At 35.6% G+C, this 24,277-nt stretch overlaps 1 protein-coding gene across 1 annotated transcript; it reads right to left on the reverse strand.

Moving 5' to 3' along the window:
• Window positions 1–3,625: 3,625 nt before the first annotated feature.
• cyth4b (cytohesin 4b) lies at window positions 3,626–20,441 on the reverse strand. The gene is made up of 13 exons (XM_046856799.1): window positions 20,280–20,441; window positions 16,731–16,813; window positions 14,822–14,886; window positions 14,671–14,737; window positions 12,676–12,794; window positions 11,816–11,896; window positions 11,421–11,533; window positions 10,920–11,068; window positions 10,419–10,530; window positions 9,694–9,770; window positions 9,515–9,586; window positions 7,276–7,430; window positions 3,626–5,011 (listed from the first exon to the last, which is right to left on the reverse strand). The coding sequence occupies exons 1-13, from the start codon at window positions 20,296–20,298 to the stop codon at window positions 4,927–4,929; spliced, it is 1,197 nt and encodes a 398-aa protein (XP_046712755.1). The 5' UTR covers window positions 20,299–20,441; the 3' UTR covers window positions 3,626–4,926.
• Window positions 20,442–24,277: the final 3,836 nt, after the last annotated feature.

Raw genomic sequence — 24,277 nt, forward strand, 5'->3', positions numbered from 1 at the left:
GTGAATATTATTTATGTCATGCGTATGCTGTATATTCGTAAGTCGATATGACACATCAGACTTTTATTTCTGTGTAGTTCCTCATATAAACAGCAGAGTGAGCACTGGCAGAGGTATAATTAGTTTGTGAAACAGGAACCTGAAACCAACCAAGCAAAAGCGATGATGTATTTCCTGAATTCTTTGGGTAATTCTGCAGACAGAATGAAAACAAAAGAGAGAAGAAGGTTAAATTCTTTTTTTTTTAACGTGAAAGACCTCTGACCAGACAGACATAGTTACAGAGTAAATTTAGCCAAATCCAGTTTAGGTAATGTTTGGTTCTTCATCCATAGTCCCTGGTTTTAAGCTATTGAGTTAGTGATGTTGAAACAAATAGATGTGATCTGTATTTGGGAGCAGGTTGAGTAATGTGTAGCTGAGGAACTGAGGAACCGGCATTATGTTACATTTATTACAAGTTGTATCTAAAAGCATTGCTAAGATACTCTCAAGTCAAAAAATTGATTATTCTTCTATATGGAATATTTCACTGTAGGAAACAGTTTACGGGTTTCTTCTTTATTATTTGTAACAGTCAACATAAGCCATTGTCCGGAACTTTTACAAATGAGTAGATGAGGGTTACAGGTAATGAGGGTCTGACAGTGGCAGCGTGGCAGAGCTGGACTTCAAACTCACTACTTTCCAAGTATAAGCGAGACACCATTTCTGTTTTAGCACCTACATGGAACAAACATGCACTCAATATCTGAACAAATGAATCACTAGCATTCTTCAAATGACATCTAAAGACCTACCTTTTTCTAGCAGTGCATAAATTAGCACTTCTTTAAACAAAAAAAATTTTTTCTAGGGGTTTTTTCCACAGCATTTTTGTAGATCTTCCACTTCGACCCATGTACAAACATAACTTCATTCAGAACATGTTTGGGGCCAGTAGTTCAAATGGTGGGAAAATGTAATGCTACCGTATTCAAAGCTTACCTATACAATTTTGTACCTTCAACTTTGGCTGTGTCCTAGTACTTTTGTCCATATAGTGTATGTAATGTTGGCCTTGAACACAATCATTAGATTTTCAAGTACAGATAGTTACGATGATTCACTCATGATGATACAATGAGGATAACAATTTGACAATATTGTAAAAATACGCAGCAGGCAAATGTAGGAGTGTATGTTCTGCCGTCCCCTCGTGAGCCGGCTCTCATCCGTAGCACCCGCTGGCACATACAAGGTGGTATCAAAAAGTTTCAAGACTAATAGTGCTAACTGATGTTATTCTGACTATTTGCGTTACTACGTCTGCGATTTCATCGTAGACAGCAAGTTAGAACAAAGAGCAAACATGAAAATCTGCATGAAAGATGCTGTAACGAGTCGTTTGAGGTGTTTTGAGTTGCACACACGCTTCAAGAGCGAAGAACATCACTGGAAGATGATAAGAGATCAGGAAGACCTTCAACAAGCTCAACCCACGAAAATGTCAAAATCTTTAGACAACTTGTGCATGATGATTGGCGGAGAATCGTTTTTTTGACACAATTGCGGAGAGCCAGCGTGAATTGCCTCCCAAAGTATGCCACCCAAAGGCATGCTTTTGAGAAGTGAGAGAAAACTGGAGAACCCTCAAGGAAAACCATATGAACACAGATCAAACATGTGATACGCCACACAGACAGTAACAAAAAGCTCAGGACTCACAGCTCAAGCTGTGAGTCACCATATTGGCCTACTTATCAAGTATTGATGCGTGAGTTTCTTGTGTAAGAGTGTACAGTGTTTTGCTATTTACCACAGAATGTTAGCTACAGAAAGATTTATTACTAATCTAAGCAACTATTGTGAAAAAAGTTCATGAGGTTCATGTAGTATGATGCCTGATCTCAGTGAAGTAACACAAGTAGCAGAAATGCTAACACACACTAACTGAGACTGTTCATGTCTACAGAGAAGTGCAGCACGGCTAAAAATAAACAGTTGTGAGAATGGGGTTGGGGTGTGTGTGTGTGTGTGTGTGTGTGTGTGTGTGTGTGTGTGTGAGAGAGAGAGAGAGAGAGAGAGAGATCAAGAAAGAAAGTGTAAACATGTATGTAATATGGGAAATGTGTATACATTGCAATGAGTTTTCAGTTTATAAGATACTCATGAAGTACTGAGCACATTAACTCCTGGCAACTCACAGAGAGAGAGAGAGAGAGAGAGAGAGAGAGAGAGAGAGAGAGAGTGTGTGTGTGTCTATGCATGTAAGAGAGAAAGAGACAAAAGAAAAAGGAACTCAGGTACCACTTCTTCCTTTTTTTTTTTTACAAAGCACAAGTGTCAGATGAAGTCATGTGAAGCACATTGACATTTTTCACAAATTCACTTCTTCCAGAAGGTTTTCATAACCAGACACGAAACCAGAATTTAATTAAATAAAATCTTTAATATTATTAATAATAACAATCGATAAAGTAATTCACTATAATACTTTGGTTTCAAGAAATATTGTACAATAAAATACACCCCATGTATGAAAAGTACATGTACAGCATGTACTTATTTTATCTTAATGATAAATATTTTTTTATTCAGGCAGAATAAACACATGGCACATAAGAGAATAAATATGTAACCTATATGTGTATATATAAATAATATGTATGCATATAAACACAACAATGAATAAACACAGAAAGTATTTTGTTTTTGACCCTGCACACATCAGGTCCACTATATAACACTATCAGGTGGCATTTGCATGTGTTCCTTTACAAGAAATGTATGATTTAAAAAATTATGCTACCATAAAAGTCTTCGCTAGTTTGTAGGCTAGCTTGTAACTAGCTAGTAAGTAGGCTAGCTTGCTAGCTAGATTAGATTATCATTTGTAGTAAGAACAAGAAGATAAAGACAAATTAAATAAAGGAGGTTGTGTAGCTAGACTGTAGCTTTGAGGACACTCGGGTGTTTGGAGCAAATATTTACGTAGGACGTGGCATATAAACTGTGACTTACACCAGGGGTTCTCAAAGTGGGGTCTAATGTCTAATAAAAACAAAAATAATAGTAATATAAATTAATATATTATAATATTATTAAACTAATTACATAATCAGTATATTTTGATGGAAGTTAATGGGGATTAGCAACTGCTTAATCATTCTTCAATATTTCTTCTTTTTTGGAAGATAGAACCTCACACAGGTTTGGAACAACAGGAGGTTGAATAAATGATGACAAAATGTTTTGAGTGAACTATCCATTTAATGCTTATTTTAATCTTGGTCAATTTTATATCTGGGTTTAATTGAAATATACCTCATTATGTTGTTGATTTTATTAAAAAATGTAATACTAAAGTGTAAAATCTGTTGCATTTGAATGTAGTTTGTATAAAATAATCCTCAGTTTGGAAATATGTACATGGTATTACCATGATGCAAATTGAAATGTGTTTCTGTTTATAATGTAAAAAATGTTTTGTGGTTGAAAAGTTGTACAATGCAGAAAGTTCCATTTAGTTCCAGCTACCAAAACAGTTTGTAGTAAGCATATGCTGAAACACTTTTTGAATTCTGAGGAGACCTTTGGAAAAATGTCTACACAAAAAAGGTTTAAGAAACTCAACCTTAAGAAGAGATAAGATAAACCTTTATTTGTCCCACAGTGGGGAAATTTCTAACCTTACACAACATGGACAAGTTGTTGTTTTTAGATTCATTGCGATGCTGGAATACAGGCAATGAAATACTTTTTTGATTTACATTTATTTATTTAATCTTTCCACTAGTAGCTTTTTAACCATGCTGTAGCTTGAGTGGCTCTGAATAAATCTTTACTATGAACAAGAATGCACTTTATTTTTTTGTTGTTGTTCAATAAAAATTACACACATTTTTGACTCAAAAATGAGTATCTATTTTTTCTAGCCAGGAGCTAGTTACATTTCATATAGAGCTGCCTTTCAAAAATGTACTATGTCTCAAATATTGTGTGGAAAATTATTGTATAAATATTTTATAACTTATATTTAATTCAAATCCACCCACAAAAAAGCACTGTTTTAACATCAACACATATCAAACATTGTTCCTCTACTGTCAAGTGATATTTTCTCATATGTACTGTGACTTTTTTCTTTCATGAATGAGCTGGCGAGGTCAAACATTCATGTCAACATTTCGAACATGGAAATGTTCGCTTATTCAGAATTCAGCTTGATTCCCAAAATGTATTAATCAATAATGTTATTATATTGTATGTCCTCAAATGGCATTGTTTACTCAAACATTTCTCCTACCTCATGTGTGTATTAGAAGTCTAAAAACCGAAGTGTGCAATCTCTGTATTCAATCTTCACTATGTGCTTAACTGATGATGAAATCAGTTCATCTTTGTGATTTGAATAAAATCTATAGCATTACATCTATTTACATTATGTTTTTTCAGGAATTAGTTGTTTAATACAAAAAAAGTGTTGAAATATCAAAGGGCCAAGCTGGTGTTAAGTCCTAGAGTCAATAGATTGTGTGTTGTAAAGAAAAAGAGTAAACACAACATACACTACACACTTCCTACATGGACCATCTCACTGAGGAGGCTTCATTTCCCACAAGGAAAGCACACTTTTCAAAAAAGTCCAGGAGACCAATGAAAGTGCATTCATAATACTTAGATCTCAAACCTGCAGTCTCAAGGCCTTTAGATGACCTTTTTTCAAAGAGCTTTCAAGGCAATTTCAAACAGATAAGAGGCCTGGGTTTGTTGCTACAAACTTCTGTTTTAGTTCCATAGAAACATAAACAGAAAAGGACTGCTTCTTGTCACTTCCTGTTCGAGGTAATCACAGCGATGAGAGTAATGAATACACATTTCTGTCCACACAGATCGCTGTGTTCTTCACATCTCACTCCATATCCTTTTGGTGCTCTGCCATGGTCAGTCCTCTGATGCTTTATGGTTGATGACTTTCTTCTTTCGGACTGAAACCAGGTCGTAAAATGGATCCTTCGTGATGCTCGCCCTGTTTGTTATGAATAAAAAAAAATATAGAAACATATCAGCTTTATCGAACTGTTCTTAAAAAAAAAATGCTGTTAACTTTGCTATTAAAGCCAGCAATATAGCTGGTTACCTAGCCAAAACTATTAGGAATTACAATATTTTCCTCGCATGTGCTCAACTTCTATAAGTATGAACAAATTTATAAATATTATCAACTAAAATGAGAGCTAGCTAACATTTAACTTTCCAAAATACTTCATAAAAACCTATATTTACCTCAGATGTGCAAGTAAATTATTTAATGTATACATGCAACTAAAATGACACTAATCACACCAAACACTCTGAAACCTCAGCCGTGTCGCAACCCGGGAAAACTTCTTCACAGGGAAAGTTTTAATTTTAAGTCCCCTTTGTGGTTTTTGAGTCAATACCATGAACATGGGTCATATCTTTGGCTTTGTAGTGCAGTATTCGCTGAGTGACTTTGTATTAGCTTTTGATACATAATCAAATAAAACTTGTGTATTGGCAGATAACTCAAATATTTGAACCTACATTTATCTACAAATAAACAGTGTACATTTATGAGTTTCTGTTATTTAAGTTCTTCTGTTCTTTACATATCTAGCTAACCACCAAGGCTAGCAATGCATAGAAGCTAGATAACAGCATCAGGATTATCAATATTTTACTCAGATTTCATCTAACATAAATTACAAAAACTAAAATTAATTATATCAAATGTTTGTATTTTGACAGGATAAATAGGTTTCTATTCTTCAGCAAAGTCTTTTAATGCTTTACACTGAAAATCACCTAGCTAATCACCAAGACTAGCAAGTACATGGCTGCTAGCTAACAATGTCAGGAATATCATTATTTATTTCCTCATATTTGTGGGAAATAAAATCGGGAAAATCAAATAGAATTATATAAAAATGTTCATATTTAAGCAGAATATTTTTTCTATTCTTCAGCAAAGTTGTTTTAAATTTTTTTACATTGAGAATAAGATCACCAAGGCTAACAATACATGGCAGCTAGCTAAGGGCATAAGGAATATCAATATTTTCCCCTGTTATATCTTCTTGTTATATTACTAAAGAAAATGCTAAATGCAAGAAAATATTTTAATGTGAAAGTTTCTATTATTTTAGCAAAGTTGCCAAATGTTTTAGCTTAACTAACATTGAGAATAAGCAAGCTAATAACCAAGCATGGTAGCTAGCTAAAAGCATAATAGATATTTTCCTCAGATTTGCTGGATAATTATTCAGGAATTTACAAAAAAATTGTGTTTACAAAGAAACATTTATGTTTATATGTAGACTGAATAATTGGGTGTCTAATCGTCAGTGTGGCTGTTCTGTGTTTTATTATACATCGAGGGTAAGATAGCCCATCACTAACAGCTACTGTGCAAATGCATGACAGTCTGTCAACAGCATCTGGAATAACGGTATTTATTTTAGATTTGTTGGTAAATTATATGTAACATGCAACCCAAATTCTCCTTAGCAGACCACCAACAAATGTAAACACTGTCACACAAATCGTGAACAATTTCAACTTCTGAATACCACAATACATTTGTAATTTTAATAAATAAAACAGCTTATACATACATATCTAACCAATAGCACTTTGGTTAGATTTATATGCTAAGCATAACCAATACTAAGCAACAACCAATGTTGCTAGCTAGCATTAACATTGCCAGCCAAAAGCAGGCACTGAACATCAGTTCAGCTGGCACATGACTGATGGTAATGCCTCGTTGATGCTTGTTTACACATTAACAAAGTGTCTTGCCTGCGGTAACTAAAATAAAGTGCTAAACTAGCATTCTTTACAACTGTGGTGAGCAGAAAAGCAACTCAGCATGTTAAACACACCAAATCATGAGTCTATAAAGGTTAGGCCATGACTTTTCTAACTTTTCAACCGTTCTGTATATCTAAATCAATAGCACATTAGAGTTACTATATTCTGGCATCAGCTAGCTAATAACCATTTTTGCTAGCTAGCATGTGCATTGGCTTCTAAAAGTATAACGGGTTTTTGATATTTTTCTCAGACGTAATGCTAAATCTTTATATGTAGTTTAACCTACATATAACTAAAAGTACGCAATAATCAGCCAGAAATCATGTTCAGAAATATATAAAACAAGCAATAAATACTAGAAAAGAGCCATTTAAATCCTTAAAAATGCATTAAAAATAACTTGGTAGACTACAAATCGTAGTGGAAGAAGGCTAAATTGTAGTAGAGTGTGACCTGATAGCCTCGATCCAGTCGTCTCTCTCCTCCGCTGTTGAAGCGCAGATCATGTAGCTCTGGTGTTTTCCCTCCACCACCCTACCGTCTGTCTCTGTCTTGCAAGCTTTGATCTTTTGTCCTTTATTTGTGGGGTTATACAGCTCCAGACAGTACTGCAAAAACGCACATATGCATATACATGATTAGACGATTCCTGTTTTTTCTATTTAATAATGTGTTTATCCAGACAGCCAATCAGCAGCAAAATGAATATAATCGTACAAAAGACAGTCTATATTTTTTAATAACATTCACGTCAGACATCAGAGTGGAGGAAAAAGCATGGTCCTTGTGACCATGGCTTACTGTTGGTACCAGAAGGGCTGAATTGAGTAAGCTGCTGATCCTTGGGACCACAGACTCTGTCGTTTTCACAAACGGGTATATAAAAAAAAAAAAAAAAAAAAAAAACACAAAGTGCCACTCATTGAGTAGCAGTTCTGCAGGCACATGACTGGAGGTAATGCCTTTTAAATGCTTGTCTATGCATTAACAGAGTGCCTCTATTAACTCAAATAACCTCTCTTTACAACCGTGACAAGCACAAAACCATTTCAGAAGGGACATCGCACCAAACCGTGAGCCTACAACAGCAGAAAAACATAACAGAAATCAAAAGCTATAGTAGGCACAGTTTCAATAAAACCTAGTGCTCGAAAAATGCAATATTCTTTCAAGGTACCAATAAACATCCAGTTTAAGATAACATGCAGACTGCAAAATAAACCATTTTATGCACGTTGTCATAGCTTCACCTCGGGAAGTCCCTCACTCAGAGGTGGACAGTAACAAAGTTACTGTACTTGAGTAGCATTTTTGTGTATTTGCTGCTTGATGGTATGTACTTCGCATGAACATACAATTCAGCATCAGTTCAACAGCAAGCATGACATTTTGAGAGTAATAACTCATGGAACAAACTCTGACATGCCACAACATCTGTGGCCTTTTTTACACAATTTGTTTTGAAGTAGTTGAAAAGAAGGTTTTGGGCTCGTGATAATTTTAATAGATATCAATTAGTGTTTGACTGATGATTGGTGTGCTAAGAGTAACATTAGAGTCTTTTCACATAAACTGAGTTAATTAAGCTAGAGATAAAAATGCTAATAAGATATTATAGCCATAATAAAACATAGTACTTTGGATACTTAAGTACATTTAAAGACAAACACTTTTGTACTTTTACTCAAGAGAAATTCTAGTTTAAAGGACTGTGGTGAGACCTGCGATGTTGTATGGTTTAGAGACAGTGGCGTTGTCTACAAGACAGGAGGTGGAGCTGGAGGTAGCAGAGCTGAAGATGTTGAGATTTTCATTGGGAGTGACGAGGATTGAAAAGATTGGAAACAAATTTATTAGAGACAGCGCATGTAGGACTTTTGAAGGTGAGGGAGGCGAGATTGAGATGTTTTGGTGCAGGGAGGAGGGACATGGGGTATATCGGTATGAGAATGCTGAGGATGGAGCCGCCAGGAAGGAGGAAAAGAGGAAGGCCAAGAGGCGAAGGAGGCAGTTTATGGATGTGGTGAAGAAAGACATGCAGGTAGTTGGTTTGAAAGAGGCAGATGTAGAGGGCAGGGTGGGTATGGAGACGGATGATCTGCTGTGGTGACCCCTTATAGGAGCAGCCGAAAGAAGAAAAAGAAGACTCAAGTGAATGTTCAAAGTGAGCACTTTTACTGGAGTATTTTTCCACCAAGTGTATCTCTACTTTACCTCAAGTACATGGCTTGTGTACTTCATCCACCACTGAGAGATTAAATATTTTTCAAAACCTTGATATTTATCTTATGCTTTATTCTATACCTTTCATAAAAGGTTGTATGGCTTTACAGAAATCAGAGTGAAACTGTTATGTGAAATGCATTAAATGAATAGTTGCAAAGGTTTTTTCTGTGAAGCAATCACAGTAGACTTGCCATGTAAAAGTCTGGCACATACTTCACAGATCTCGAAACATAGAAAGTACTTTCCCGTACCCACACACCGATATACACACAAGCAAATAAAAAAACACATTTATGCAATATCTAAAGTTCCTGCACAAAGCAGAAGCATAAATAGCCTAAACCTGAGGTTTTTACTCCTCGAAGTGCAAGTGATTAGTGATTAATCAATCATCAGTTAATTGGCAAATTGTTGTTAGTACACCAAGGCATGAGAGCAAAATGCTTTAAAGTGTCTGCAAGCTCACCGGTTTGCGGGTGTAGTTCACTTCTCTGACACAGAGGTTCTCTAAAGGAATGATCCCCCTCGGTTCCTTGTCCTACAACACAAACATTTGATGAGTTTTCAGGATTTTATGATTAAGATAATATTAAAGATGATGATGATGATGATACCAGACAAGGCTATCAATAAATATTTACTCACCGTGGTGTATTCGAAGTAGTAAAGGCAGCTGTCAGTCAAGATAAACCATCTTCTCTTCCATGTCTTCACTCGTCCACCTGTAGGCCAAGCACAGCCAGATATTAGATTAGATTAGTTTAGATTAGATTAGCTTCCTCTTTATTGTCATTGTGCAAGGTACAGCCAATGAAATGCAGTTAAATGCATCTAACCCGAAGTGCATAAATGGCCTATTTACAATAAATATATGTAGAATAAATACAAAAAATATACAATAAATGCTAAATGAGGGTATGGGTCTATATGTACAGGGTTGATAGTGCAGTCTGTAATATATGCTCTATATATATATATATATATATATATATATATATATATATATATATATATATATATACAGTATATACAATAAATATCTGTGAAATATACATTGCAATGATGAACCTAAGTTATGGATATCACTTACTTAGTTTGTGAAGTTATGAATATAATGTTAAGATATAACTCTAAGTAAACTTTCTGCTTAAGAAAAATACTCAATAATGGCATTATTTGATATGACCTTAAGTTAAATGGAGTTACTGTTATTACTTAGATTATTAAGGGTCATGACAGAATTCCAGTCAACCTGAAATGTATTATTCCTCTTATTCTACAGAATTGCATGACCAATCAGACAAGAATAAATATTTCTTGTAAACAGCTTTGCCTTTCTTACATAGAGGATGTAAAAGCCATATAATCACCCAGTTTCAGAAGCCAACCTTCTCGGTCAGGGTTAAAGAAAGTGTGCGTCAGATCGTTCCCATCATCTTCTGGGATTTTGAACGGCTCATTCCGTATGCTCTCATACAGTTTCTGTGGGCAGGGGTGACAATAAAGAGGAACACATGAGAGCGTGGAGAAGCTTTCTGACGCCAACGTTTCACATTAAGCGCAAGACCTTTTTTAGTGTGGAAATATGAAAAATGGCTAGCTTTTAATATATAAGAAATTAGTCTAGTACTATAAATATATTGTCATTACATGTGGCATGTGGCAGACAGGTGTAAGAAAACCCAGATATAACATATGAAACTTTGCACAGACAGTAATTTGAGTTCAAGAGCTCGGATCTTTTGTCATCCGTCACCCTTTTTACTTCCGCATCGAATCGTTTTCATTTCCTTATTTCTGTTAGGTGTACTATAAGCTGAATGTGGCCTGTCAGGTTCAAGGGTGTTCAAGAGTGCGTGATAGGCTCTGACCGTCAGAAGTTCGTTGGGAAGATCTTCTCCGTTGTTGATGCCTCTGTTCATACTGATGAAGCGCTCCAGCGTGGTCTTGTCCTTCACGTTGGGGTTGTGCAGGCTGGTGTTCAGCATAATGATGGCAAATGAGAGGATGTAACAGGTGTCTGGAAATAGATTACATACATTTTTCAAGTTAATAGCTTTTTTTGGTAGCTTTATCACTCATTTAGTTAAACTGACATTGCCCCAAAGAAGCTTGACATGAATGAATAGATTAAGAATTTATAAATTAATCAGTTGATCTATAATAGGCAAGTCAAATGTAACAAGAATAAAAAAACTTGCTGAGATGGTATGAGGAAGAAACCTTGAGAGGAACTAAACTTAAAAGGGAACCCACCCACATCTATGTGACACTGAGCATTCATTCATTAGAGTTCCATCATTGACATTATCAATTGTTCACTAGTATTAATAACAAATGAATGAATTCAAACTAATGCCCTTTTTGCTTACCAGTGGACTGGAAGACGTCTACATTACATTCGCAGTAGCGAGTAGCGAAGGCCTCCATCATACGGTCGATCTTTTGCGCCTCACCAGGAAGGCGGAAACTCCACAAGAATTGTCTGAGAGACAGAAGATTTTCCAACATGTTTTGTAAGTATTTATTAAGTTTGAGACATTTGATCAGCAAATGTCAAATAAGAGGAATTAATAACTTTCTGATTGGAAAATTATCAGTTTTTTTGCTTTCCATCGTCCACATCACACCTGAAATCAAACACGTTCTGTCATCTTTTATTTCTTTTACCACAACAATTTGCCATTTGCTATCCATATTTCTAATTATAAAATGTATTTAAACATGTTCAGTTTATTATTATTATTTTATTAGATTTGTTCCTAACCTTAGTGCTTGGACAAGGTTGAGGTCTGCAAACTCATGAAGTTCCACAAAAGCTTTCAGGATCCGTAGGTGCATCTCCTCTCTGTGAAGATTAAAGAGCTTGTATTACTTCTGTGTGCATGTGTGCAAATTCCAGACACAACGTTTTTGAAAACTTCCAAAATCTTCACACAATAGGAAACTTTATTACATTATTAATATTATAGACTTTATTTTTACAAATACATTATAATGAAATTCTTCCCTTCGCATGTCCCAGCTTGTTCAGAACCTGGGGTCAGACTTGATACAGTGCCCCTGAAGCATTAAGGGGTTAAGGGCCTTGCTCAAGGGCCCAAGAGTGGCAGCATGTCGATTCCGTGGCTTGAATCCTCCACCATTCCCTCTACACTACACTACACTAATATGTAACATGCCTGATCTGATCTTGGAGCTAGTATGATAAAGAAGCTTGCAAATTATATGATTTGGATTGAACAAAGTGACACTTTGGGAACAAATATTGTTTGAAACAATGACATATGTAATATGAAGCAAGTATATGAAGATATGTACAAGCTGATCACAAAGATGCGAATGAAACACATATAGCAGGTAATGACAGCCAGACAAGAGAAGTTCTGCAGCTGGAGGTGTACATGTGTATATACAGAATAGGACGATGATGACAAATGAACAAGGACCTTATTATATCAGTTAATTCTGTAAGAAAATAGAAATCTTTCTAAATATAATTTCAAACCTAAGATTGATGTCTATTCACAATATTTATAGAGTTACTTTTATGGTAGAGTTCATCATAGACATCAGCGAACTTTGTGTGTCTTTCTAGCGATTGCTGTAATTAATAAACGTCTTTACCTTTCACCCAAGAAGTCTCCTATAGCAGTCTTATTGAGACCTTCCTCTTTATAGAGGAACTCAGCAACGCTCCGGGGATTCCACTCCAGCAGGTTATTTTCCACTAGGTAATTGATCCCCTGGAATAATAGAGGCATAAACCAGTTGGACATTGACCTTTTTTTTGCACAACAAACATGGTGTTGTACAACCAAAATGAAGATGTTGTGACATATGTGCAATGTGTCTTTGGCGTATTCGGGCTCTTCCGCTGTCTGTAACCACATTTTCTTGCTTTACTGACCTTACTTCCAGAGGTCAGAGTTAAAATAGTAAACGGATGAATAAACAGGTATTACTGTTGAGGCACTTTGGTGTTCTCTGAATTCCCAAATAATTCCTTGAAATACAAGTAAAAGTATCAATCAAGTAATCAAGAGTCTGCAGATGTGAAGTCTGTGTTGCATTCAGTGTTGGCAAACCTTAGAGTTGAATTCAAACTCCCATACCTAGTCCTAAGGCAAACTCCCATACCTAGTCCTAAGGCATCAAGTCTGAAATTAGTCCAAAATTTTAAGCCATAGAGTCAGTGTTAAGACCAGAGTCTGGATTTGTAAATTCAGTTCAGAGTGCTAAACTCTAAAATCCAGGCCAAGTTGAACCAAATTGAGTCAAGTCTCAAGCTAGAGTTTTTTTTTATATTGATAAAATCTTAAGCCATAAACACTGAGTTCAAAGTTTCAAACCATTGAGCTTGGTTTAAAATCACAGTTTCAATTTATAGTTCTGGTTGAACTCTACCACTTCAAATCTAAATCAAGTCAAAAATTTTGGACTGTAGATATACAGTCAAGTGCAAAATCCCAATAGTAGAATCTGAGGCAAATGCAAATTACCAGGCAGTATGATCTTAGTCCAGTTTTAAGGCTCAAGTAATAAACAATGAGTCCACATCTATTCCAGACTCCCAGTCTGGAAGGTCTTGTATCCCATAAATTCATTAATATCAATATTCTGTTGTTTATTATCATCACATTCAACATTCCAAAGGAAACTGGATGTCCATACTACAATATTCTTTCTTTTCTTCCTTTAAATTTAATGCTAAGCGTCATTCAAAAACCAATAATCTTAACACAGGAACTATATCATTATAAATGTATTATTAGCTATACATCCTTCTCCTCCTCTTAGTTCTGATTGTTCTCTGTATTTTGTGAATTCTTTTCAAAGACACTAAATTGTCTTTGGCTTTAGCAATTTATCAATATGCCACGAATACATAACAACACAGACAATCACACAGACGATGGTGTCACTTGATTTGACACCACACTGGCATTGTATAAAAAAATACCATGAAGCTCAGGAACTCGATATAAACAACTCCATGTACATTCAAAAGTAGATAATGATGAATGGTATACAAAAAGTGAATACCGAGGCTTAAATGCGAACAAATTCCTGTCAGATTATTGAATTCTAGCACAAAATGGTTCAGCTTGTTTTTGCTTGCCAGAATAAGCATTGCTGTGAAAGTCCTTCTTCTAAAAACCGCACTTGTTCAAAATGAAAGCCACAGCACCAGTTCCAGAATATAGCACCAGACCATAAGATGTGGCTCTTTCATTTTCTGTCTTACAGATAGTCCAGTTTTTTTATTTTTTAACTCAAAGCCAGCGTTTTTAAATGGCTATTTTTTTAAGACATGGGGGCAGAAGGTTCACTCATGCATTGCTGTCACAAAGGTTACTTCTAAAACTAATTAGAGTGGAAGGAAAGTGGTTCAAAGCCGTTGACCTTTTTGGATGAAGCGTGAACAAGGCAGCAAGTTGAGATCATCATCAAGCTGGCATCTAGTGAGACCTCAAAACTAAACATTTCTCTGGTTTCTCATGCTGACTGAGTTGAGGTAACATTTGCTTTTATCTGTACTAAGATCAGTGAAGCGTTCAGGTATTCAATTATACCGGCTAAAGGTCAACAGTAGGTGGTGATAGCAATAAAAAAAAGTACCTTTTTTGGATCCATGTTGAATTTCTTCTTGCCCCTAGAAATCTGCTTCCCTCTCTCGAGTACTTTGCTGTAATAAAATAAAACAAAAGATGATTTATTTTCTTTTTAAAACAAACGCCATGTCAGAAGAAAAGGCTGGATGTTCACTCACTTCTCTTCAGAAGACTCAAAGTCCTGAATTTCGGCCATTACGTTCTCGATCTCCCATTTTAGTTTCTAAAAAAAAGAGAAAAAAAAAGGTTCAGCAGTGTTTGACTCACCGTCTCACACACACTCACACACATACACTATGGAAACAGCACTGTTGCTAACATTTGTTTAGACAGAGCAAATGATGACTAAAAACAGAAAAGGTTTTGCTAATTTTTGTAAAATAATCAATCAATTAATTAATTGAACCCATTTTCTTTTTTGTTGTTTTTTTTTTTTTTTTGTGAAAAAGATACAGCCAGACTTTAATTCATTTATTTGGTCATGTGCTATGTGTTTTTTAAAGGTTAAGTTTACAGTTTATATTTACAATAATATTTTTTATATATAAAAATAATACGAATTAAATATTCGTATTTCTATCTGTGGTCAGACTTTAACCCAAAGTGGGCGTGACCTTAAAGTTCTCTGACGGTTCTTCAGCCTCAGCTGCATCACTCCAGTTCATAACTGGTCTAGAGATGTACATGTGACGATTTTCATTCATTTTTATTATTTTGAAATTAAACTTAAAACTTGCAGGTCTACAGTTAATGGAGATGTTCTGTACTCCAGCATGAACAGTTCATGTTTTGACAAAATAAACTTGTTTCCTGGTCATACATTTGCACTTTTTGACCTGAAAGTATACATTTATAAAAGGTATTTATTCACAATCGCACTGTCCAGCGTCACCCAGACAAAGAGAGCTTCCCTTTTGAGTTCCGGTTCCTCACAAGGTTTCCTCATCATATCATCATATCATCAGTGTCGCCTCAGGAGCACTCAATAGCCATACATTCATTCATTTGCACTATATTCTGATAAACTTTCTATTCAAATTGAACGGACCTGAGTTGCACTTTTAATTTTATAAAAAGAAAAAAGAATTCACAAACTGTAGACACACACATAATTTCAACCAGATATCGTATTAACCTTTCTGACTTTTTTTTTGTTATTAGATTTTTCTCATTTTATATTTTTTTCAGCCACAACATATTAAAATTCTAAATGAAACATACATTATATGGACAAAAGTATTGCTACACCTGACTTTCCCAGTCATATATTGTTTTTCTGTTATGACAAAGTTGGAGACATACAGTTCTATAGAATAAATCTTGTCCAATAAAATACAGGCAGTATAAGATTAATATTGGTTTTTTTTTTATTAAAGAAATATTTAAAATGAAAAAAAAAAGAATAAAGATCAATAGAACCCCAATATTAATCAATAGAATTTTTTTTTAATAATTCCAGCATTAAACCACTTAGGATTTATTTACGAGGCTCGATGTTCACTATTTAAAAAGTAGTTTCTGTTATCACATTATAGCAGCTACCCTATATAGACATAAATATTGGGACAACAGATTTTTTCCAGCCATATTTTGTTCTTCCGCAAACCGTTACCACAACGTTAGAAGCCCACAATTGTACAAAATGCATTTGAATGCACTAGCATTACGTTTCTCATTCACTTGAACTTGGAGACACAAACCTGTTCCAGCACTGTACATAAAGCAAACTTGAATATTTGCTTTGCGTGGTTTGGAGTGGAAGATCTTTAATATCCGGCTTTATAGCTCTGACCTCGAACCTACTGAGACAACTTTTAGGATGCATTGAAGCACTGACTGCACCCTCATCTTACCAAAAACAGTACCTGACTTTACTAACACCCTTATGGATGAATGAGCACAATTCTCCACAAGCACACTACAAAATCTATTGGAACATCTTCCCAGAAGAGTGGAGAATATAAAAACAGCAATACAGGAGTTAATATGGAATGAGATGTTCACAAAGCACATTTGAATCTTATACTCAGGTGTCTACAAACCTAGCATGTAATGTTTTAAATGTACCTGGATGTCAGCCAGGAGGTCCTGCTTGTGCAGCTTGAGGTTTTCAATCTCGAGCCGTTCCTCTGGTAAGAAATCAGGAGACACTGGGATGCACATAAACACAGAAACACAGTATATTCAGGATATATATATATCCTGAAGTCTTACCCATGAAAAATCTGAAAAAAGTTACAACTGACTTCCACCGGAAATTTCTTCCAAAAATAAATGCTAAATAACCTTAGCTTAAAAAAAACAAACAAAAAAAAACTCTCACTGAGAATTTCCCCATATGAACACATGCATGCTTTATAAAAATTATACACCTTAAATGTCTAATACTGTATTGCTATAACAAGTATATAACCATGTAGTTATCTATGGAGAACTGTACAAGAGGTAGTTCTCGAAATCCTTGGCATCATCACCCACAGAAACTTAACCACTAACCACTGAGAGCATACATTCACCAGGGTTTTAGCATATGTAGGCAAAAATATGTTCTGGAATATTTTCTCTCATGTTTTGGAAAATCGGATAAAAAGAATGAACGAAATCACATACATTTATTGAACAGTCAAAGAATCTGTATGTAACACATACAATTACATGTTTTGTCTCTTCCTCTATTCATGTTTTGATGTTTGCATGTGGTCATGCGTTGGGTGTATGTGTGTAACGGGTGGAGCTGACAAGTGTTAGCAACACTTCTCAAAAAAAAAAAAAAAAATTCTCACTTTCAGGAAACTCAAGTCTCTTGCAGTGGTGTTTCCTATTGGCACAATATCAGCACTTTTATGAGCAAAAAATGTGCCTGTTGGGCAAAAAAATATGCTTAACCATTTACGTGGTTGAGCAGAATGGTGGAGACTAGCTACCGCCCTGTTTTGGTACTTGGTACTGCAAAAGTCGTCATTCTAACTCACTAGATTTGTCTGAAGAAAGCCTTCATTGGCAAACCTTGGTGAAAAATTCAAAAAACAACCTATAGTTTGACACTCCTGATGTTTATGAACAAATAGTTCAAAGCATATTCAGTTAGCAATGCCTGCTTGTGGCTAGCTAGTATTTTCTGCCATGTTCTCTCTTTTAAATATAGCCAGTAATGTTCTCTAAGATAAATATAGAAAACAGAAGACAACTAAGAAATTTGACCAAAACGACAACAATACATCTAAATGCATTCTCATTTCATTACCGTTCAACATGGTCATGATGCATCTGTACTATTGGTAGGCCAGAGAATCTAGCAACTGCAATGTATGAACAGGAAACTGTGGTGGTTATGTTCGGTCTAAATGCTGTCAAGGTGTCTTGGTGGGGGCGGGGCAGGGGGCGGCGGAGGCGAAACCAAGAGGCGAGTGTGAAAAAATAGTGAAGAGTTACAGTTTGTAAAACTTAAATAAAAACATGGGTATTGCTTCAGCATTGTGTCAATAGGATATGGGACAAAAAAAACGGGCTTACTGTAATGTGAGTGACCACAAAACAGTGGCAGGGGATCGACATTAGATTGTTTGAGAAGAGATTCTGAATGTAAAAGACCCTACTGAGATTCTGCACGGTTTGTTTTCTTCTTGATCGGCAGATAAAGTCTTGCTTGATGAGTTTTATCAGATGGTGATGTTCTAGGTTAGATGCTATCAACTGGTGAATCCAGCAAACTGGATTACAGTGGATTACTGTAGAGTCCTGCAACATTCTTCAGTTGAATGTTAGTCAGGAAATGTATCAAAAATGATCAAAACATGGATCGATGTGCCTTCTGTATTCTTGTTGGGGTTATGGTATGTTGCAACCAGGCACATGGAAAACCAATGGTACAGGAATTCTGTATTTGGAAGTTCAAAATGTAACAATTGAAAGCTACAATATTTGGTTGAATACCTTTGCCTTAAATCGGTATTAAAATATAACATTGTTATTAGGCTGGTTCCTTCCCTTCAGTATATTGATATGTATTTTTCTGGATAGTCTAGAAAAGATTCAATCACTACTGTACTACTTTTAAGACTTAATATAAAAAAACAAATACTGTGGCACCTTCTATATAAAAGCTGCCTACAAAAGGTACAAAAAATATGTGCACCATTGCCAGCAAGGAATAGAAGAGTTGTACCTGTTTTTTTCTCAGAGTGGGATGGACCATTTCCAAATTCACACAATGCTTTGATAATAGCCAGGTTTAGCAAATGTAATAGAATTAGCACTTTTTGATTTGGAAATTGTCTTGTTTAGGCATCCAGACATTATGGTTGGACACAAGTCCAACAAGGACGTTGGCTTAAAGCATTTTCAAGAACAATCTGACAGGATCTTTATCCAAAGCAACTTGTGATCTTCTATTTTGTGATCCATACTCAGAGGCTAACTGGGCTCACTCATAAATCCATGAGTCCAGTGGTTTCTTTGCAAATATGGGATTTGAGCTTGGAAAGAAATTCAAGCTCTGAGGCAGCACACTTAAAAAAAAATGAATGGTTCTGTATGTTACTAAACCCTTATCTGTCTTTATCACAGCAACAATCCTGGTGGACCTGGAGCTTATCCCAGGAAGACTAGGTATGATGCAGGAATACACTTTTGACTGCACACACACACATTGAACTCTACTTTACACCTACAGGCAATTTAGAGTTAACAGTTTAACAAGCTGAAAACAAGCAAACCCAAAGGAAACGAACATGTTTTTTAACGTGTAATTTTTGAAGTAGTTGTTACCTACTGTACCCCAAACTTCAACAAACCGAATGCTTTGTTAAAAGTAGCACAATGTCCTGATTCTCTGGCGAAACATATCAAAATTCGTAGATTTGTAAAAGTCAGAGTGCAAAGGTTTGAATACACTTATGAAAAATAAAAATATATTTAAAAAAAAATTCAATAAAACGTCATATACAATTTTCAGATAAAAGTGGAAGTTATCAATTATCTATCTATCCACCTTCTATTCAATACAAAGAGAAAATATTGATATATATTCTCTAGTAACTCGTAAGCTCCAATAACCTTTGCCATTATTTGAGCCTCCAAAATTTTTGCATATATAGAATATATTATATTATCATTTCGTTTGACCTTCTATTACAATTTTAGACAAATTGAGGACAATTAAAAACAAACTATTGCACTTTATCGTACATACGTATTACGTATTATGTTAAGGATTATACATACAGATTACATTTCCTCACTTAACCATCTACAATCTACACAAATTTGCCAGGTATTTAGATCATTAGGTATGTTATTAAATAATAAACAGGAAGTTCACGCCCATGCATTTCGATTGCTCTTGGATGTGCATTACACAATTCTGTTCCTTCTCTAAGGTGAGAATAATAATACAAGTAATCAACTGTTTAAAGGGAATTCTTCATGTACTGAATGAAGTGGTCCATGTGTCCACCATGTCTGGCCTTTAAATGCAATAGTGTGATCGTTTAAAAAAATAAGTCACGATCAATGCAAATCTGTGATTAATAGAAACAAGCTACTTTTTCCACTGATTGAAATCATAATGGTGGGCAACATAGGTTTCCTGTTTTAGATCTACAAACTTTTACTCACCCAGTTGACATGTGTCCATTTTCAATCCACTGATCTGAAAAAACAATATACAATGTATAAATTCAGTCCAAGCACTCCGATTTCAGATCCTCTAGTTTGTCAGAGATACAGTGAGACAATGCATGCGTCAGTCATCTCTGAGGCTTAGAAGCTGAGAGTAACTGCCGCAAACGCCTGTCTCTTAGTTCCTCTATAAAAGCTGGTGGACACAGGTTGCCAGATCAAAACTTTTCAAGGTTGGTTTACATAAGAAAGTCCACCCATGCCACCGGCATGATACCTAATTACATAATCCAGAGTAGATTATATCTTGCTTTCAATTAAAATGATGGGAAAAAAAGTTAAATCTGGTTATCTGGCAACCATAACAATTAGAAACTGCATTTTACCAAAGGATGACGTTATTGTTTTCTTAGTGAAGACATTAGTCACTTGTAGCTGAATAAGTGATGTGTATTATATTCATATATGAGCTTCATCAATAACAGCATGATGTACACAAAATAGAAACAGTTACAAGGCATTTTTGTATAAATAAAAATAGAATAAACTTGTTTTAAAAAAGATATATATTTTTGCTGGTCTTAGGCTTTGTTTGTCATGGTAGGTTGCATTTGATGTCAGGAGAGAAGCTAATAAGGGGATGGATGTGGTGTATAGCTGCTATAACATAAGCGATAACTTGTTTACGCATTTACAATATGTAGTATAAGAGGAATATGATATTTGACATATCCTGATGATGATGATGAGGAGGAGGAGGAGGAGGAAGAGGAGGAGGACAAAATGTGGTTATAGAAAGTAGAAAGTTGACTTGTAGAATGAGGTATTCACAAGACCACTTCAAATTTGAGGCTTTATTCTGAACTTTAAAAAGTTTTGCCATCTACTGGTGGTTACACACACATACACTATATTGCCAAAAATTTGTGGACACCTGGTCTGTGCATGGTATGTGCTTTTTGAGCATCGCATTTCACATTTAGTCCCAATGATGTTCCACTAGATTGTGGAGTGTGCTTGCGGAGATTTGTGTTCATTCAGACACGATGTTTTTTAGTAAATTCAGGTCAATCATGTAGGTGAGGAGGCCTTGGGTTCAGTCAGCCTTCACATTCATCCCAAAGGTGTTCAGTAGGGCTGAGCTCTAAAAATCTTCCACTCTAACCCATGTAAACCATATCTTTAAGAAGTGTGCTTTCTACACAGGGGCATTATCATGCCGGAACAGGTTTGGGGTCAAGTTAATGGTACTGCATCCAATCATATATGGCCGTGTGCCCCCCAAGTTTGCGGTAACGGTTTTGGGAAGAACAACATATGGCTAAAAAAGACAGATGTCCCAATACTTTTGTTCATATAGTGTATATACGACGGCATTTTAGTGGGAGAATAAAATCCTAGCAGTACGAGAATAAAGTCAAAATATTTTGTTCTGCACCGCAGGAAGATATTCCACTCTTGGCCAGTAGATGTAGCTGTAGGGCAGTCTCCAAACCCCTGCAGATACAGCAATCAGTATTCGTGCAAGATGTTGAAATCATGCTGAATTCACATCTAAACAGGAGCACCTGCTCCATTACCCACGTGGAAAAGTGTCTTAAAAAAGATCCTGTTTTGTCATCTTTAAACAACCTCAAGCGATTTTCCTCAAGTGTATAAGAGTGCCCTCTTCTTCCCACAATCCTCCTGCAATGCTATTTTAGGACGGCTTCTAAAAAGCACAAAAAGCCTTAGTTCGAGAACTAAATCGAGAGCAAATACTTTAGTCACAGAGTTTCAAAGCCACACATAGGGCTTATGCATCTGTATATAGAGTTTAAATCCGCCTGATATCAAGACCTCAATTAGCTTATTGTAAACAATCCCTAGTATGGTGAGATGTGTGAAAAGCAATAACTGTGTTTCGCTCTCGAGAATTAAAAGAGTAAAGCGAAATCACAGGTCTCATGGTTTTAGATTATTGCATTCAAGATTTCTTGTGTTGCAGGAAATCGACATTATTCTCTGCTGGGTTCATTCCGTGTTTCTTCAGAGTAAAAAAAAGCTTTATTTTTGTCTGTCCTTTTTTTGTCCTTCTAAGGAAAAAGTGATGATGTGGTGCTGAGATGTCAAAGAAAGAAAGAAAAGTAAAACATGAGCCTGAGTGCTAAGGCAAACTGCATGAATTTACAGTCAGGACTAAAACAAAATCAGGCCCAGAGTCTGTGTACATTGTGTGCATAGTTTGTGTGTGTGTGTGTTTGTGTGTTTTGAAGATAATAAAAAAAGCTAATCCTGAAAAAAAAAGAGAAAAATATTTTTTCTCAAAATGTAAAATATTTAAAATATCTTTCATTTATAGTTTATTTTGTAAATCGATTTGTTGTAGTGTGGGACACTTGAACAACCTGGATGTAAAATAACCAGTGGTGGACCAAGTACACAAACCATGTACTGGAGTTAAAGTAGAGGTACCATCAAGTCAGAGTTTAACAGTTAAGGTGAATGGTGTGTATTTATCCCTGATGAGTAGCCATGGCGACTGTGGCAAGGAAGAACTCCCTTAGATGTTATGAGAGGAAACCTTGAGAGGAACCAGACTCAAAAGTGGAACCCATCCTCATTTGGGTGACATCAAGAGTGTGATTATAGTCTTTAAACAATACAGAACACTGGAGATATAAAATATACCGTGAATCTCTTTAAAGGTAAAATATGACTCCAGTAAAAGTAAAAGTGCTCCCTTTAACCTTTTACTTGAGCAAAGGTACAAAAGGTATTTGCCTTCAAATGTACTTCATTATCTTAAGAACATAAGAAGTTTTTTTCCATCATTTATTCCTCTCAAGATGTTCTGCTTGCTGTTGAACTGATGCTGGACTTTAGGCTGGTGTTAAGTAGATACCAGCAAGCGGCAATCAACACAAGTTAAAAACAGAGTTTGAGCTCGTCCCTGATTGGTGGCTTTCTACGCATGTGACCAGTTAAGTTTTTATCCGCTCTTAAATAAAAAGGAACGACTGATTTCACAAAATGTACTTAAGTAAAAAGTAATGTAGTGAAGTAAAAGTCTCTCCAAATGAAAATACAGATATGTGAATAAGATACTTAAATACAGTAACAACTTACATTTACTTTGTTACTGTCCACCACTAAAAACCAATCATAATCCTTCAGAAACATACTGGCTTCATTTCAAGACGTTCATATGGACCACCATGTGCTTTTCGAAAGCAATAAGAGATGAGAAATAGGAGTCAAACACATGCTTATTCTACATTGTTATGTCATTCATAAAATCTTCCAACACACACTGAGGAACAATACTCTTAAGACTTAAGACTGCATTTATTGTAAATTTTGTCCACTTTATGGCATTGATCATATTTGAACAGCAATAATAAAAAGCTATATCTCCTTTTTTTGCTTTTAATATTCAATCAATAAAGGAATGAATGCATCGTAAAGCACATTTTGTTCTTCAAATGCAACTCAAAAAATGTACATGAAAACCCCCAGCCTCGCTTCAACTCAAACCTCTGTAATTACTTAATATGTCCATTGGTGTCGCTGTTGCACCTAAAAAAAACCAAACAAATCAAAGATGATTGTTAACAGCAAATAGTAACCATGCAAATGTCCTGCTAGCCCAATGATACCAGCCCCTCGTGATCAGTCTCTTTATGTCAGTTCTATAGCAAAAGATGTGACCGATTTTAGTAATGATCATTAAGGCCAATTCCTTTTATTTATTCTGTTCATCATTTATGCATGTCTAGTGCCCCCTTAGAGTGTCACCATATATATGGGGGTGGGGATAAATGGCAGGTAAAATTGGGCTGAAGTTTCTCAGAGACCTATTAAAGGCAAAGGAAGGGATAATCAAGTGAGATACATGCCATTACATTATGTTGCTCATTTTGGGGGCCTGTAAGGAAAAAAGTAGTAGCTGGTAATAAAGAAGTAGTTATCCTTTAAAAAAAACACCTTCAAGTGGAAACTTGTCCATAGAAAAA

The sequence above is a fragment of the Silurus meridionalis genome, chromosome 1 (assembly GCF_014805685.1).
Source record: "Silurus meridionalis isolate SWU-2019-XX chromosome 1, ASM1480568v1, whole genome shotgun sequence".
NCBI classification, from domain to species: Eukaryota; Metazoa; Chordata; class Actinopteri; order Siluriformes; family Siluridae; genus Silurus; species Silurus meridionalis.